The sequence below is a fragment of the Takifugu rubripes genome, chromosome 22 (genome assembly GCF_901000725.2).
Source record: "Takifugu rubripes chromosome 22, fTakRub1.2, whole genome shotgun sequence".
In the NCBI taxonomy this organism is placed as follows: Eukaryota; Metazoa; Chordata; class Actinopteri; order Tetraodontiformes; family Tetraodontidae; genus Takifugu; species Takifugu rubripes.
This window is the reverse complement of record NC_042306.1, coordinates 7,146,456-7,163,450: the sequence shown is the minus strand read 5'-3', so window position 1 is coordinate 7,163,450 and position 16,995 is coordinate 7,146,456. Positions and strand designations below refer to the sequence as shown.

The window sequence follows — 16,995 nt, the reverse complement described above, 5'->3', positions numbered from 1 at the left end:
GACAAAATATTCTACTAAATATTGCTAAATGGTAAAACAAAATACAATAAACTCTTGACTTTAGCTTAAAGCTAAATACATATCTACAAATGAGCAATGACAGTAGCACGAGGTAGTCTAGTTACTTCACTGTAGTAAATGTGTTTTTTAAAGAGTTTTGTGTGTGCGTGTGTGTGTGTGTGTGGGGGGGGGGGGGGGGGGGGGGGGGGGGTCAAATGTTCTGAAGAGCACCACCAGGGAAGAATCAATCAATCATTATATAGCATCTGTTACAATCAAAATTGTCTCTAAGCCTTTAGAGAACCCCAGGGTCTGACCACCTAACAAGCAACAGTGGCAAGGAAAAACTCCCCTTTAACAGGAAGAAACCTTGAGCACAACCAAGCTTATATAGGGGGACCCTCCTGCTGATGCCTGGCAGGGTAGAGAGGGAGGAGAAGGGGGAGGACAGGTAGAAGAGAGACTAGGCAGAGATCATGCAAATACATTAATAACATAAGAAGTCTTTCCTGTCCAGTGATTCTGCTCTGGATACTCTGCAACCGCCTGCCTGAGGGGAGAGGGTCAAAGAGTGAGTGTGGGGTGGGCGGGATGATCATCTTCTGGTGGAGGTGGCGGTGGAGGCAATAGTACCAGGGGACGAGTGAGGTGTGGATTGTGAGGCTGACAAATTCACTAGAAATGTATTTAATAAAATAGATTTATTAACAGTTTGATGTAGGTATATATGTATGTATATTTACAGATATATATACAAGTGCAACACTGATGTTCAGTTGAAAAATTCAAAAATGCAAATAGATCTGCCTTCAAATGGGCAACATCAACATGATTAAAGGCAATCACAATAAATAAGTCTCTAGTTTTACATGACTCAGAACATGCTGTTTTAGAGGTTTCTCAGAAAGACATGATAGGCAGAATAAAGTTAAGCATTTAATCCTAAACATTTACAGTCTCATTGAATTCTAAATCACATCTGATATAATATATACTTAATTTACAATTGTTAATAACTCAGCCAGAGAAAGAACCAATAATTGATCAATAAACATTACAAACACAGTGTGACGGGGTAGCCATAACAGCGGATGCTAGACTATCAGATACACACTGTAACTTCGACAATTACTGTATCTAGAGTGACCGATGAATCCCAAGTCTCCACATACACAGACAAGGCTACACACACACGCCAAAGGTCACATCCAAACCGGAAATCTTAGTTACAATAAGTGTCAAAAATTTTAGATAATATTGCTTCACATAATTTATTTGAACAACCAATAGACCTTTTTTGCTGTAACTTCACACTGTGATCTAAATAAACTGTATATTGCACCATTAAGCAACAACATTTCAATATTTCGTCTCTAAACTTGTCAGGATTCTGGGTGGTGTTTGGTGTTCTTGTTGTTTTCCCTGTTCCTGCTCTGTTCTTAGTCCAGGGGGCGTGGTGGAGCTACTTTCCTGCAGCTGTTCCTGATGACAGTCACAACTGCTGCCTATTGCTAATCAACTGGCTATTTAGGCCTGGGCTCCGGGTTCGCCAGTACCTGATCTCATCAATGTTGTGGTAAATGTGGACTCAGTTCCTTGCCCTCTTGTTTGAGATTCAGGAGTTATAATTGTTTTTATTCTCTGCTTAAGGTCACCATGCCTCCCTCCTATGGAAAAGGAACGAGCAGGATCTTCCCCCCACTTTGTTCGAGGCTTCTTTTGGTTCCAATAAAGCCTTTTGTGAGACCTAGTTGACTGGTTCTTGTCTGCATTTGGGTCCTGATCAAACTAAGGTCCTAACAAAACTGGTGTATTTTTTTCCATAGAAATATACGTACAGGTTTATAAAGGCATAAAAGAAAAGCGCAGAAGCAGTTGTGCAATCAAAGCTTAAACAGGTCACTATCCAAGGTGACAGCAGAATGGAGAATGTAAAGGACGTGGATGAGAACATTGAAACTACCAAAAAAAAAGCAACAAGCCCTGGTGATCTAATATTGCTGAAAACTTTTCAAACACCTTGTAAAATGAACTCAATATTGAGGAGATCTTTACAACCAATTGAACATCTCTGGGGTTTGGACAAAATATATCATTTTTTTAAACAAAAAAATGCAAACAAATATGAGGCAGCACTAATTAATCAGTTGATCCAGCAATTGTCAAGTTTAATGGACAGTTACTGTAAATGTTAATATTATAGTATAAACATGGATGGGTGGGTTACAAATGGGTGGAAGGCCATCTGGAGGCTCCCTGTGGAAAATGCTGACCTCTTAATTTTAAAGAAAAAGCCAAAAATCTTTTCAAAGGAACAATTAATATTGACAGGGATGGGATCAAAGAACCAGACGGCGTCTTCCATAATGTAAGAAGACAGTCAAACTTTTAATGAAGGCACAGAGCAGGTGGGGTAACTGGTATGTTTAAGAGGATTAATCATGATGGAATGTCTGACTCACAGATGATTTCAGAGTGGGATGAAAAGATCCTCAGGTTACATTAGATGAATATTTTTACACTTTGAAAGCTAGAACTAAACATGAATACGGATGTTGGAAGTTGGATTTGGACAGAGTTGTTAGCTCGTATCACCGCCTGTGGTCTCTGGGGAGCTGAAAAACATGCAGCGAGGAGGATGAAGCATAGAAATTCACAGGTGCTCATCACAAAGCAAACTCTCACTCTGAGGGAAGATATTATTATATATTATAAAAGTATTGATTGTAAAGACAGCCAAGTTAGGGTTAACATGCTTGGAAAAAGTTTCCTAATTTATGCTGTCACAACAGATAAAGTTAAAACATTCATACAAAACCCCTGAAAGATGAAGTTCTGATCACATTTGGTCCATCTTTCAATTAGATCACGCACAACCTACAATTGCATCAATAAATGATTCTTTAAATTAAATTGGCCGCTGAAGTACACTGTATCGACTCAAATTCAAAAACACAGTATAATACAAGATACCTATAATGGGAGCCTATATATATGCATTTTGGAACTAAAACTTTAAGGTCATACTGAGAACCACTCTATGATAATGAAGACAACATAAAAAGGACATATAGTGCCTGTAACTAAGCATCAGCAGTATTAGCCAGTGTTAAAAAAAGCTAAGCAAATATTCCAAAAATGTTCAGCCATCAAACCTGCATAACGTCTATCCACCAGGGTCATGCGATACGTCTTCTCATTCCCATGCTGGACACTCCCTGTGTGCCATTGAACTGCTGATGTTAATGATTTTTGATTCTGGTGTGGAATCTTTCCAACAGAGCTCTCATGATGGTCCCTGGGATCTGTTGGTGCTGGTCTATCAAAGACTGGACTGCCTGCTTCACCTGCGCAACGATATTTTAATTATATTTAGAATTCAATTATCACATATCATTTTATAGGCTGTTCACTGTTTGCCAACAAGAACAACTCTGACATGAATGTTACACTGTTGTAAACTGACATACGTTTTATCAGACAAATCTCCAATAATGATATGAACTATAAGTAAAACTAGAAGTTTATATTTTTCGTTATTTCTTTACATGATCTTGTTGCTCATTTTGTTAGAAGAAACATGATTGCTTCTCCAAAATATCCACTGTGCAAGGAAATTCTTAGCAATACAGCAGCTTTGGCACACTCACTTTCTCTGCCAAGTCTGTAGCGTTTATGTTGGGGTCATAGAGGATGGGATCACCGAGGAAGGTTCGAAACTTCACAGGAAAGCCACCATAAACTGGAGCGATGGGGAGACGGAACTTCTCGTACACCCAACGAAAAAATCCTACATGTGAAGACCGGTGAGAGGGAGTTTTATGCAAAGCTAGCGTAAAACTGTGGAAGATTATGTGCCACTTGCAGATAATATTGAAAGAAAGCATATGTCGCTCATATATTATAATGGTTCCTGCAAATATACCAACAATCCCCACCCCCAAAGAAAAAATACATACACTGTATATATACCAATGTCAGAAATGTTAGCAGTTTCCTAATGACAGTAACTTACGGAGTGTTCCCAGAGATCTGAAGCCTTCCCGCACATTCTGAGTAAACATTGGAATGACTGGCTGAAAGCAGAAGAGTCACAATGTTGGTGAGGAAGGGAGGATTATTTAACATGACTCAAAATAGTTGAACTCTACATGTAGTTTAGGAGAATAACATTATTAACATGAATTTACCATATTAATCTGCAGTGGCACTTTGATAAGAGCTGTGACTGTACCAACGAGTAACAGATTTCAAATGGAAATATATATATATTACACACACCACTTGAGAGTCAATGGCAACCTGGGCAAAACCTTTGCGTTTGCCCCATAGAAGAGGGTAAGTCTCATCACTGAAGAGCGCTTCCCGTACCCCTCCTGGAGAAATCCCCAACAGGTGTCCATTCCTTAATGCTCGGACACACTCCTCTTGGGGACCGTGAATTACACTGAACACCTCCAACAGTAACTTGAAGCCTGATCAAACAGAGGAAAATAACATACATATATCAATAAGCTGTTGCTTTCCTGGATCTTGGACATTAGTGAGGTCTCAGATTTATCCCCTGTAAATAGGCTGATGTAATAAAATATAAACAAACACATAATGGCACATATAAATAAACTTATTATTTACTGGTGTTGCTGAACAGAAAGTACCCAAAGTTTGGGTGTGGTTAGCTTTGAATGTTTGCAAGTGTTGCAAATGTTGACTCCAGTCCATTTCAGTTTGAATAATCTTGCATGATATGACAAAAATCAAATTAAACATTAAACCAAGAAAAAAAAAAACCTGGCAAAGGAAATCTTTTTGGCAGTATGGAAAAACAAACCTGGTATCTTAAAGAGGAAGTGGTCACCTACAGAGTGGCAGGTTCGTCCTTTCTGAATAATAACATTTGCCAGAAAGTAATAGTAGTCAATGGGAATGGCTCCATGGTAATAGACTATCAGTGCTGGTCCTGTGTCTGGTATCTTCTCTATTCCGTGAATCTCATAGCCTGGAAAAGAGTTCAATGTAGCATACCATTAGAATCCTGTAGCAGTACCTTTGACAGGAAAAAAATCTGAAAACCTTTGATCTGACAGCGTCAACAGCAATACATTTTTCAAACTCACCCTTCAGTAAATCAGAAATGTTGCAACATGTGAAATATTCAGCATTGTTAATACATAGTCTATATTTCTGACCAGCAAAAATAGTGACCAAATATTTATGACAATTACTGGAATATACCAGTCTTATCCAATGTTGTGCCACACTGAAAAATCTAATAAATGAGACGATCATTTCCTCTCGACTGCCTGTTGAAATAAGTCCACATATCCTAAATGATTGACGCCTGTGGTGCATTACCATGCCATATGGCTCCATGACCATCCCACAAAGTAGCAAGGGTCTTCCTAGCGCCATCCCATAGATTGTTACTGTAGGCTTCCCTCAACTGGTTCTTTCTCTGTAATAAAAAAAAACGTAAGGAAAGATGAAATAACTCCCATCAAATCTACATATTTTCCACCTTTCCAATTGCATCTCAGTCACAAGAAGCTTCTTACTATGATAATGCAGGCTGAAATGTTTCCAGTGCCTGCGCAGTCCTATTAGCTACCTTATTTAGATAACAGTTTTGTTTAGGAACAGATACATATACATACACCATAGAATTGCAGTCAAGAAAGTTTAAAGTTTGGAAAGCTGACAAGAATGCATATTTACAGAAACAATAGCTTGTGAAAAGCTTGCTTTAGTTACAGCCCACTGAAAAACTATTTGAATCATAATATAGCTAAATGTTATCGCCAAAGAACAAAGCTCAGCCAAGCAAAGTTTGATCAGGGATCATGCTGATTCACAGGCATTTGTTTACTTGGAGTGAGGTATTCGGGGAAAAAATGTTATTTCCCCATTTTTTAAAATTTATCAATGTTTGATGGCAGTAGCATATTGTAATGCTATTCCCGGCCATCAGCAGGAGGGTCCCTCTACATAAGCCTGGTCCTGCTCAAGGTTTCTTTCTGTTAAAGGGGAGTTTTTCCTTGCTACTGTTGCTTGTTGGGGGTCAAGCCCTGGGATTCTGTAAAGCACCTAAAAACAAGTTTGATTGTAACAGATGCTATATAAATAAACATTGATTGATTGTTTTATTTATGTTTACTTTAAAATACCAAATGTTTCAATGAGTTAGGTTTTTTTTTTTTTTTTTGGTGTGTTGGGGTGGTTTAACCATCTAGACAGAAAACATATTACAAATGGATATTAAAAATATGAACGTGGTTAAATTAAAATTCTGAGGCATTTGGAAGTATTTGTTAATTTTGAATTCTATGTAACATCTGTACATATTCAAATTCAGGCTGGAAAAAATCTCTAGAAGCATCTACATGTTTGTATAAGAAATTCTATGTCCTCTACAAATGGTAAATTTGTTAACTGCTAAGTAGAATCAGAAATGGCAGAATGTTTGTGTACCTTATAGACATACAGGAAGAGTATAGAAAGATAGAGTAAAATGACGATGAGGAAAGGCAAGATGAATACGATGGCCAAAGGGGTGAAGACCCACAGGAGGTATTCCAGGTAATTCAGATAATCCTCTATCTGGTTAAGGCCAGCCCAATCCTCCAAGGTATGATACACACAAACCTGTGGATGAAAAAAAAGCCTAATTAATTAATTTCAGAACATTCCATCCATAAAAAGTAAAAAAGAGAGATTATTTTCAATTTCTATTAATGCACATCAATCAGTTCTAGACTGTGTTAATTAACTAACTGGCCAATCAGATGATGGATAAAGATCAGGTTTAGTCATTACTTGACTCTTACAGAACATTTTTAAACCACACATCAGCCTCATAAATGTGTGGTTTAAAAATGTTGTCAATAACAGTTCCCAATGTCCTCTACGACTGAGTGCATCAGACAAAAATATACAGGGGTCATACCAGGAAAGAGACAGTGTCCTCTGCTTGAACAAAGCAGGACTGGTTGTCAGTGTGTGGCATCATGTCCTGCTGTCAGCCACAAATCAAACACTTCATGGCACAATCCCGTTAGACAAAGAAAGCAAGGGAATCACTTGGCATCGACAGCATCTGCTGCTAAACACAAATTAATAGAAGGGGATGAAGCACCACTGAATACTGTACTTGTACATGATTATTATTGCCGTCATTTAAATTTAAATATCAGTTATTATTGTGTATTTCATTAGGAAGAGAGATACTATCTCTGAATTATAATGAAATTAAGAATGTTTGCTTGCTCTATTATGGTACATTTTTTAACCTCATATTCTACTGCAAGTCAAAACAAAATATTTTGGATTCTGACATGATAGAAGTAAAACATGATTCAATTTATTGGAGTTGTAGATAAACTGTTATTGACAAGCAGGTGGGCAGGCTTGTTTAAAACGGAACATTTGCATAGCCGATTCTGTAACACTGTATACAGATCCTAGATACGAGACGATGAAAATTACATATCAGAATTAACAAATTGGACCTACTGTACTTAATTTTGTTTCTTTATAATGAAAGGAAGTCGCACTTAACATGTTTAATGTTGAAAGATACCAAGGAATAGTATACTAATAATATTAATAATTGGGCATACGTAACTAACGTTTACTGAGCACAACGATAACATTTACCAAATGTCAATATTACCATCGCTATCAAAAAACTACAACTGAAAATTACCTTTCAAGCCTGAAAACAGCAACACAGTGTCACGACAGAAGCAGTCGCTATATATGCATATATCTTCTAAAAGCTGAACGTCTTCTCTGCTTCGGAATGTTTTGAATGCGACACATTCGTGTGCTAAGGTGATTGAGGATCCCTTAAACAACCGCACTAACAGATACGTTCCACACTAGAAATAGATCCTTCTTCTTCTCCTTTTTCTCTTTGATTTTCTACGCGGTGGCAGCAAACTATGATAGTGCATAGCTGCCACCTCGTGGTCAATTGTGATAATGTTTGTCTATCTATCTATCTATCTATCTATCTATCTATCTATCTATCTATCTATCTATCTATCTATCTATCTATCTATCTATCTATCTATCTATCTATCTATCTATCTATCTATCTATCTATCTATCTATCTATCTATTTCCATTACTCCATTGGTTTTGCCATTGTTTCTTTAGTTCATTTCTTGTTCTGCGCAGTTGTTGCAATTAATACCATGTCTCCCCTTAAAGCCTGTTTTGCATATTTAGTTGCCACTATATTTCCATGCACTCCAACATAAGCTGTTATCCAAACAAACTTTAATATTTCATATAAAAGATCCTGCCTCCCATTTGAGTGACCCCTATGTACACACACACACACACACACACACACACACACACACACACACACACACACACACACAAATGGCTACTTCTTTGCATAAAAGATCACAAGCTTTCACTACCTCCAAAAAGACAGCAGCCACTATTTCCATGTTTGTGCTTTTCTGATATCTGATTCCAAGTGAGTAATTGGGTCCATTACCGATCTGCCTTTCCTGAAAGCCCTTTGATATTACTAGAGTGATTCATTTTCTCCCATTTCTCCGATATGATTCAGAAACACTTTCTTAATCTTAAAATGCAAACAAGTAAACCTGATATTTTACCCGTGATGTTTGAGCTTATGTACAATAGGTGGCGTGCAAGCGAGTCTTAAACAGAAGAAGAAGAAGAAGAAGAAGAAGAAGAAGAAGAAGAAGAAGAAGAAGAAGAAGAAGAAGAAGAAGAAGAAGAAGAAGAAGAAGAAGAAGAAGAAGAAGAAGAAGAAGAAGAAGAAGAAGAAGAAGAAGAAGAAGAAGAAGAAGAAGAAGAAGAAAAGTAGGAAGCAAAAGTAAAACTGTGATCGTGTAAAAGAAATAGGAATTCTCGCAGACAATTTTCCATCACTCGATTTCAGATTTAAACCTGACTTCTTCAGTGATTTTGACACGAAGGGTCAGGAGGCAGTGTAATTATGCTGGAGAGTAGTATGACGGTGGTTGCGGATATCTTCTTCAGTAAGAATAACTCAGGTGAACCGGAGGACCAGGTCATTCACTGTCGCTGCTCCAGAGCCTTCTATCAGTGAGCCTCTATTAATGACTAAATAGATGTAAATGCCAATTTATATTCAATATAATATTGAATATTCAAAATAAACTTGTAATTTCCGGGCCCTATTTTCTCTGCTTTTGTTTAGAGATCGAGATTTATATCGTTCTGATAATAGACTAATCACAATCGAGCTTTCGGACTCTGATGGACATGGTAAGTTTTGCAATACAGTACATGTATAAAGAGAGATGATATGTATAAAGAGTAGATTATACAGTGACCGTTAAATAATAGCTCGTACTGTATCTGGGACGTGTCGATGGGATCACATGGAAAGAGCAATTCTCGTAAGAGCTGAAGTATTAAAAACGCAGGGACAAGGAGAGACAATTGCAATTTTTAATAAACGTCTTTGACAGGTGCAGATATAGAAATACTCGGAATGGAAAGAAGGTCAAAAGTTTGGATTTGTGATTCTATTTTGACTATTCTTTGATACTTGCAGATGAAGACAATGAAGAAGAGGAAGTTTTTGACGAAGAGGCTCTGTTAATGACCAGTATGGGTCTGCCTCTGGCCTTTGCCAGCACCTCTGACTACAGGAGAACTGTAAGTGGGAAGTTTTTTTGGGGGGGTCGAACATTCATTTATGTCCATTTAAATCAAATGTATGTAATTTTTTTGGCCTTCTGACAGTCAAGACAAGAAAAGAGGGGGTGTTCTACATATTATATGTCAATGGATGAGGATGGAGAGGAAAATGGTGATCTACAATTCGATATTGAAGGTAATATGATACAACTTTTGTTATTACATCATGGATTTTCAGGTATCAATGTAGTAAACAGGTTGACATGTTTATTGTTTAATTTTTTAAATGCACTAGATGAGACAAAAACAGGTCCCCAATCAGAAGGACCAAGATCCAAGATCCAAGATTGTGGCTGGGAAACCTACTGGGGTAAGAAAGCAGAAATACACGTATATTCACTTTTCTACAAATAAACACATCAGAATCTTACCACCAGACACAGTAGGTCAAGAATAACTAGTTAATGTCACCATTTTAAGGTTCAGGTTTTCATTTGTTTCTCATGTAGCTCGACATAGAGAATCTCTTCTCTGGAGCAGCTGGCTGGAAAAACATCCTGAGATGTTCTTGACTGACAATCAAGAAATAGTGAGTGCTCCATGGAATGACTTGAAGCTTGACTGGGACAAGCATGTGGCAGAGACTTACTATTCATACTGGGAGCAGTACACATACTGGGTGGGACAGGGTTGGACTACTGATGATTTTGTCTCCGCTGTGGACACTAATGAAGAAGCAGCATCAGTTGTGATAAACAGCTGCAGTGTAGCCAACCCAGAAAAATGGAGAGAACGAATCGAGCAGCGACAGAGAGAAGAAGTCAGTGCTCCCCAGGATGATGTCAAGGCTTTGAATCACTTGTTTGGTGAGAACTGCACATTAGAAATAAGTCAGAACCAAGAAGTTTGTGGCTTAGATCCTCCTCATGATGGTGGAAACAATAGCGAGAAACCAGCTCCCTCATCCCAGCACAACGGGCCTCAGCAGTCAGGTAATGTGTGTCTGGTATCTTTGTTTTACAGTTTGTAGAACTTTCACACATCCAACAACTCACACAGTAAGTGTGGTAAAGATGAGTTTTTTGTGGATGTCAAAGATTTTGTGAGATTGATGAAGTTCAGTAGATTAAATGCATATTGTTTTCTGTTCTCGCATTGAAATATTGCCTGTCTCGGCTCAGAATCCCCTCAGGCTACTAACGTACCTGTCAAACGGCCTGACACAAAGACTGAAATGCCAAATAGAGAAGGTGAAGATGAGGATTATGATCCGCCGGGAGGAAAACAATCTAAAAGCAAAAGCAGGTTAGTTTGTATTGTATGTATAGTGTATGATTCTTTTTTCTCCCTGCAGAAAAGCCGGTAATTTCACTTTGCACCACAGTTACGCTTCGAAGCCTCAAACAAACGTTTATGCTTTGTCAAAAGTCCAAATCTAAAGTATAAACAATCTTTCAACATTACTGTACACAAAACATGGATCAGTGTCGCAACAGAGGTCTTATTTCCAACCAGGTGGATCAGAGATCCTACTGAAGTCTCTTCCACTAAGCAGATGCAAGAAAAGAAAGTAATTTAATTCAACCAAACTGTGACTGCATTAAAACATCTTCTGCTTGGATCCGCTAAAAATAGAAATCCTCCTTAATATGACTTGGCGTTGTGATCTAGACTGAAGTTCATGTGATGTTAAGCCATGTACTTTTAGAAGGCACCAACATCAGTGTTTACCGTATTTGTTACTTTCTAATTATTTGCCTGTAACTCGTTAAGTAAGAGATGCAATGGATCAACACAATTTTTGTAGTGAATAAGCAATGACTGATTCAGTCTCTTCAATTACTTGGGTTTTGAACTACTGCCAAAACAAAATCTATCAAAAAATCTACAATGTGAAAGCTATTATTCTGATTAATATTGTTATTTCTTTGAGTACAGTCATGAGCTAGATGTGGAGGAAAATCCAAATCTGACATCAGAGGAAGCCTGGGCAAAGCTGGGTCTCAAGCGTAACCCAGAACCTCTGTAAGTGTTCATGATTTCTTTTGCAGTTCCAGTGATGTGTTCAAAGAAGTGACATGGGATATGGAAACTGACTATTTCATGTGCAAACATATCAAAATATGTTGTTTGTTATTTTGGCACAAAACAGAAGTGAACTAATGATATTTTAGAGATGGAGCTGGACTTGCTCCATCCGTTGACAAGTTTACACAGAACAAGCTTTTGGCCTAGTTGACATGGGCAGTTGCCTAAATACATTCCTGACTGGCACAATTTCCTCATGCTCTGTCTTAAAAATAAAAAAATGAACAAATATAGAAACAATAAACAATAGAGAGGTTGCTTGGCAGGTATCACGCGATGATGGCTCTGATGCCTTCATCCATATGAGTTGAATATTAGTTGTTGTTATTTCTAATGTTTATTGATTGATTTAGCATTAAACATGCAAACTACAATCTTGCCAATACAGTAGATTATTTTAAACCACTAGCACTGCCACAGCTGATCCTTTAGAAGTAGTAGCACTTATCCGCTCTATCCATAATTGGTGAACATGTCTAAAACAGTTGTGACTAATTACTGAAGCTTGTCCTCTTGTTAGCTTGAGCAGTGTGGTCCACTTCAGAAGGAGGGCTGGTGAGAAATATCAGAAACATGGGTGGAGAAAAAGAGCAGCACACAAGACCGCAAAACACATCAGGTTTGATGAAACAGGTGCAGAAGACAACACACAGACCAGCAGGACACTGTCAAAGGTAAACTCGGAGCTCCTGGAATTTGTTGATTTTGGCACGGCTAGACCATTGTTACACACAAATGGATCATATATAGTGGCAAAGCCTTTTTGTGAGGTATTTGCCTTCAGATAGAGTACAGACTAGGCCTTCTTGATTTACCAGTAAGAGGAGAACTTGCACTCCAAAATAAGGTTGTAAGAGACACTTTGACATTATCTTGTGATCATTATTTGCTGAATACAAGTAGATCAGAGAGTCATGCTTTCTAGCAAAAAATAACTTCAGCACAATAATATTCTGGAGTAATTGTTATGTTTGTTTCATAGGTTCAAACGTTTCTTGAGGAGAATCGGAGTGTCTCACAGATGACTCTGTTTGAGCAAGGAGAAATGGAAGAGGGGAGCAGGCAGGAAGCTGAGGACAGATCTCCAAGTTTTACTCAAGAAGAAAAGCAGAGTGCTAAAGAAGGGAATACAGAAGCCAAAAGAGAGGACAGGCAAGATAGAGATTGCAGGATGTGGAGTCAACCCCAACAGGAAACAGACCATCCCGGAAGACAGTTAACATGTCTTGACATTCCTGATTTTCTCCGGTTAGATGCAGTTGAAGGCAGAAGTGGTAAGTGATGAAGAATAATAGAACAAAGTTAGTCTGACTTGGTTTGCTCTAGTGATGAAGTGTGTTTATCTATGTGTGTGTGTGTGTGTGTGGGAAGATGTGAGAGTGAAAGAAGGTAAAAAGGCAAAAAAGAGGAAGAAAAGCAAGCACATGAAGAAACATCAGGTCCCAGCAGAAATGGCAACTGAACCAGAGCTGGCTAAGTACTGGGCCCAGCGTTACAGATTGTTTTCTCGCTTTGATCAAGGGATTAAACTGGACAGAGGTCAGTATTTCACTTTACTCATCCCAGTAACTCCTACCCTGTAAGCAATATTGTTGATTCCCAAGTGATCATGTCCTGTTTGCCTACAAGTTATTCACCTGAAAGTTGATTCCTCAAAATCCAGGAACATTGAGTAATCCAGAAAACCAGGACCTGGATGAGCAAGAATCTACACTGACCTTCCTTGATGTGTGTTTCAGAGGGCTGGTTCTCTGTGACACCAGAAAGGATTGCTGAGCACATCGCTCTCAGGGTGGACCAAAGCTTCTGTCCCGCTCAGCTGGTCATAGATGCCTTCTGTGGTGTCGGAGGAAATGCCATTCAGTTTGCCCTAACTGGCAAAAGAGGTGAACTTTGTGAAGAAAATCTTGCCAGTGTATGAAATATTTAATTCGACCATGGACTAGACAAATTTAAATCATAAATTCAACAGAAGTTCAGAATTACACTTCAGTCAGTAAAGTCGGTAAAAGTAGAGCCATGGCCAGAGAGAATGACACAAATGTTTATTTTGAACACTAGGAAGAGTGATCAGATTACCTAAGTTTCCCTTTCCCATGAAAACTAACTTGACCCTAAAGAAAACATTCTACTATGTTCTATGTTCCTCGATGGTTTTGAATTTCAGAAATGGGAAGACCTGATTTTTGACCTGTATATTTGTTGATTAAAAAAGTCTGTATCCATTCATTGAGATAGAAAGGGTTGGTGGGAAAGATCAATAAATATGTACATAGGGTGAGATAGGTAGATATTATAACATATATAACATAACATATATACTGTTTGTATATAGAGTTATATACTGTATAAACACACACAGTATTTTTGCCCTTTTTTGCAGTGCTGGCAATTGATATAAATGCAGAACGGTTGAACTTGGCGCAACACAATGCCAGAGTTTATAATGTTGCTGACAAAATAGAATTTGTCCAAGGGGATTTCCTTCAACTGGCACCCCGACTCCGTGGTGACGTGGTCTTCCTTTCGCCACCATGGGGAGGGCCTGAATACCTCAGTGCTGATGTTTTTGACATCAAGACCATGATGGAGCCTGACGGATATCCTTTGCTGCATTTTTGTTGCTTTATGTTGCTGTGGTTAGACTTATCCGTCCCCCTCTTAACTATTCCTACTCAAGGGTCACAGAGTTGCAGGAGCTGTTTTGGTCTGTGAGAGGAAAAAAGTAAGAAGCCTTGCTACAATGACCTGATGACATTAAATTTTAAGCTGCTGCAGCAAATTTGTTTTCCTTAACATTTACCACATTTCAAATTTTCCATTTGGCCAAGATGATATCAGACAACATCATGTACTTTCTCCCTCGCAATGCAGACATGGACCAGGTGAGTGTGTTGATGGTGTGTTGCATAACATGATTGTGGCCGTTAGGTGTTATTATATGGTTCCACAAAGTTTTCTACAGAAGTTTTGGGTTCTTTACCCTTATTGGAGGGAAATGTTTTCAGTCTCCTCTGAACATGTTACTCCCCTTCCATCTCTCAACAGGTAGCCTCTTTGGCTGGACCAGGTGGGAAAGTGGAGGTGGAGCAGAACTTCCTGAACAACAAGCTGAAGACTGTGACAGCTTATTTTGGCAGCTTGATAAAGTCTGATAACTGATGATCTTGGAAATGTAGTTTTTATAAATACTGGACCAAATGCTCTTTTGCCTCTGGGCTCTAGAGCTTGTTTAATTGATGTTTTATTGTTTTTTTTATGGGTTAGTAAATAAATGTTTTAAAAGTAGTTTGCTCATCTATTCATAATTAGACAAATTCTCATTGACACTTTAATTTTACAAAGTTATATCGGTGCCGATAAAGATGGTCAAACTGTTCCCTACTTTATGGAACAAGATTGAATCTTAAGGATGGCCTGTTTAGATCATGTTTTTATATTCACTTATTTTATAAATCTGTAATCTAGGAATTGTTACTGGCATTTTTAGAGTCCAAGTATGAGACAGTGGTCTTTTTTTGTGCAAAAGCAAACCATATTCTGACCACTATGATTACTGAGCACAACAGATTAATAGTCCTGTTACCATGATGAGGACCTGTAGCCTTCAGTCCAAAAGCATTGTGTCATTCATCTTTTTTCTATTCTCATCTGAACACAATCAGTTCTGCATGTTTCAAATGAAGCTCTTCAGTTACAAGTGCCTCAGGTCAGTTTTATTTAATTAGATGTGTTCTCTCATGATCCGAGGAAGTGTCAAACTGGAATTTTGAATATGTCCATGTAGATGAACATGTGAGTTCTGTTTCTTCTTTCTATACTGAAATGTGTTAGTGTATTGACACTAAATTGTTTAAAGTCCTCAAGTGCATGCCAATGTCACTCTTATGCCTTTGTCCAGTTCATTTGGTGCCTACTTTGGTGGCACTACTGGGCTCCATGGGCTCATACAATCTTCAATAAATTGTGACCCAGACAGACAGACAGACAGACACATTAAGAACAAAAGAGTCGGGCAAAATTTTAAGGAAGAAAAAGGCATTGACTTAACCCATGGTGTCATTCAGTGTCAGACAGCAGATGACCATACTGCAGTACAGTCCAAGAAAGACAAATACAATCAAATGTCACCATGTAAGCCAGAGTTTGGATGCAGTCAACAAACATTCTTTTAAGGAAGAAAAATCTGAGGTTCTAAACAGTTAAAAGTGTTCCTCGACTAGATGATCACAAACCCAGACCATTTTGAGAATTTAATATCTGGAGGGTTTTTTTTTTCTCAAATTACTACTCTAATTGGAGGCTTTAATACTAGTGTGGGGTAAATCATTTGTGTCTCTTAAAGCCTAACTATAAAATAATAAGTTTGTCTGTCATCCTGAACACACAGCAGCAGATGACTTTTCAGATTATAGAACTGGGGAAAGATTAGAAAATGGGGAAACTAATGTAATTCACAACCTCATTCAATTAAGGACACTTGCCCCACAGCATAATTTTCCTGTTTGAGCTATTGCTATAGTGGAAATAAATTTCTCTTTATTTGGAAAGAAGGACTTTTTCCTCTAATCTGGCGGTGTTTGTGCTGAAGGCACCAAGATGATCTTTTGTAAAAACAACTTGAACAGAATTTTGAAAAGATTTTGGCTCAGATTTTGTATATATGAAATATCCCTACATTAGAGAAATAGTTTCATTAGCACATGCAAACTCCTGTGAACGTGTCTGCGTGATGGGAGAAAGCCAGAACAAAGACATAGGATCAAATTCCAATCTGAATATTCTGGTTCCAACATTGCACATTCATAGGATGTTGAAGGATGAGGAAAGATAATAATAGTGCAATAATTGCAAAACAATATTTTTGTGTTTAGTTGATCACAACAGTGAGATTCTTGTTTTTGCAGATTAAATTTAATTACTCTTTAGTAATTTTTTCATGTACGTACATGTACATACAAATTACTATTATTATTAATTATGTGCCTCCCAAGTTATTGTGTTCCATCAGTAGTTTGAGACCATTTATGTCACTATAACACTGAGGTTAGTCATAGTTATGGTTCTTCTGTGCTTTTAGTTTCAGTATTGCACTTGTAAATTCTTTCTGCAACCAATATTATTCATCCTATAAGTTTGTATAGGCCATTTTATTGATGCTGGAATTAAAGGATTGTCTTGGTAATGTAATGTACTTATTATTATTTTATTATTATTATTATTATTATTAGTAGTAGTAGTAGTAGTAGTAGTAGT

The 16,995-nt window shown here is 37.9% G+C and overlaps 2 protein-coding genes across 6 annotated transcripts; one reads left to right on the top strand and one right to left on the bottom strand.

The window, feature by feature from the left end:
* Positions 1–686: 686 nt before the first annotated feature.
* tmem68 (transmembrane protein 68) lies at positions 687–7,883 on the bottom strand. Of its 4 annotated transcripts, XR_965487.2 has the most exons (10): positions 7,703–7,881; positions 6,944–7,099; positions 6,469–6,642; positions 5,356–5,455; positions 4,832–4,999; positions 4,282–4,475; positions 4,016–4,076; positions 3,651–3,790; positions 3,156–3,347; positions 687–2,615 (listed from the first exon to the last, which is right to left on the bottom strand). XR_965487.2 is itself a non-coding variant. In XM_011616346.2 (9 exons), the coding sequence occupies exons 2-9, from the start codon at positions 7,004–7,006 to the stop codon at positions 3,243–3,245; spliced, it is 915 nt and encodes a 304-aa protein (XP_011614648.1). In that variant the 5' UTR covers positions 7,007–7,099; positions 7,703–7,883; the 3' UTR covers positions 687–3,242. The 4 variants fall into 4 exon arrangements, 3 of the variants coding, with proteins under 3 accessions (XP_011614648.1, XP_011614647.1, XP_029687255.1); XM_011616346.2 differs by having other exon boundaries at positions 687–3,347; positions 4,372–4,475; positions 7,703–7,883; XM_011616345.2 differs by having other exon boundaries at positions 687–3,347.
* Positions 7,884–8,790: 907 nt separating this feature from the next.
* Positions 8,791–16,924, top strand: tgs1 (trimethylguanosine synthase 1). Of its 2 annotated transcripts, none has more exons than XM_029831127.1 (15): positions 8,791–9,090; positions 9,206–9,273; positions 9,566–9,669; positions 9,757–9,847; positions 9,947–10,021; positions 10,161–10,643; positions 10,833–10,956; positions 11,590–11,676; positions 12,260–12,413; positions 12,722–13,013; positions 13,111–13,278; positions 13,479–13,625; positions 14,123–14,339; positions 14,546–14,624; positions 14,788–16,924. In XM_029831127.1, the coding sequence occupies exons 1-15, from the start codon at positions 8,981–8,983 to the stop codon at positions 14,899–14,901; spliced, it is 2,313 nt and encodes a 770-aa protein (XP_029686987.1). In that variant the 5' UTR covers positions 8,791–8,980; the 3' UTR covers positions 14,902–16,924. The 2 variants fall into 2 exon arrangements, with proteins under 2 accessions (XP_029686987.1, XP_029686988.1); XM_029831128.1 differs by having other exon boundaries at positions 8,792–9,118.
* The last annotated feature ends 71 nt before the right edge of the window (positions 16,925–16,995 follow it).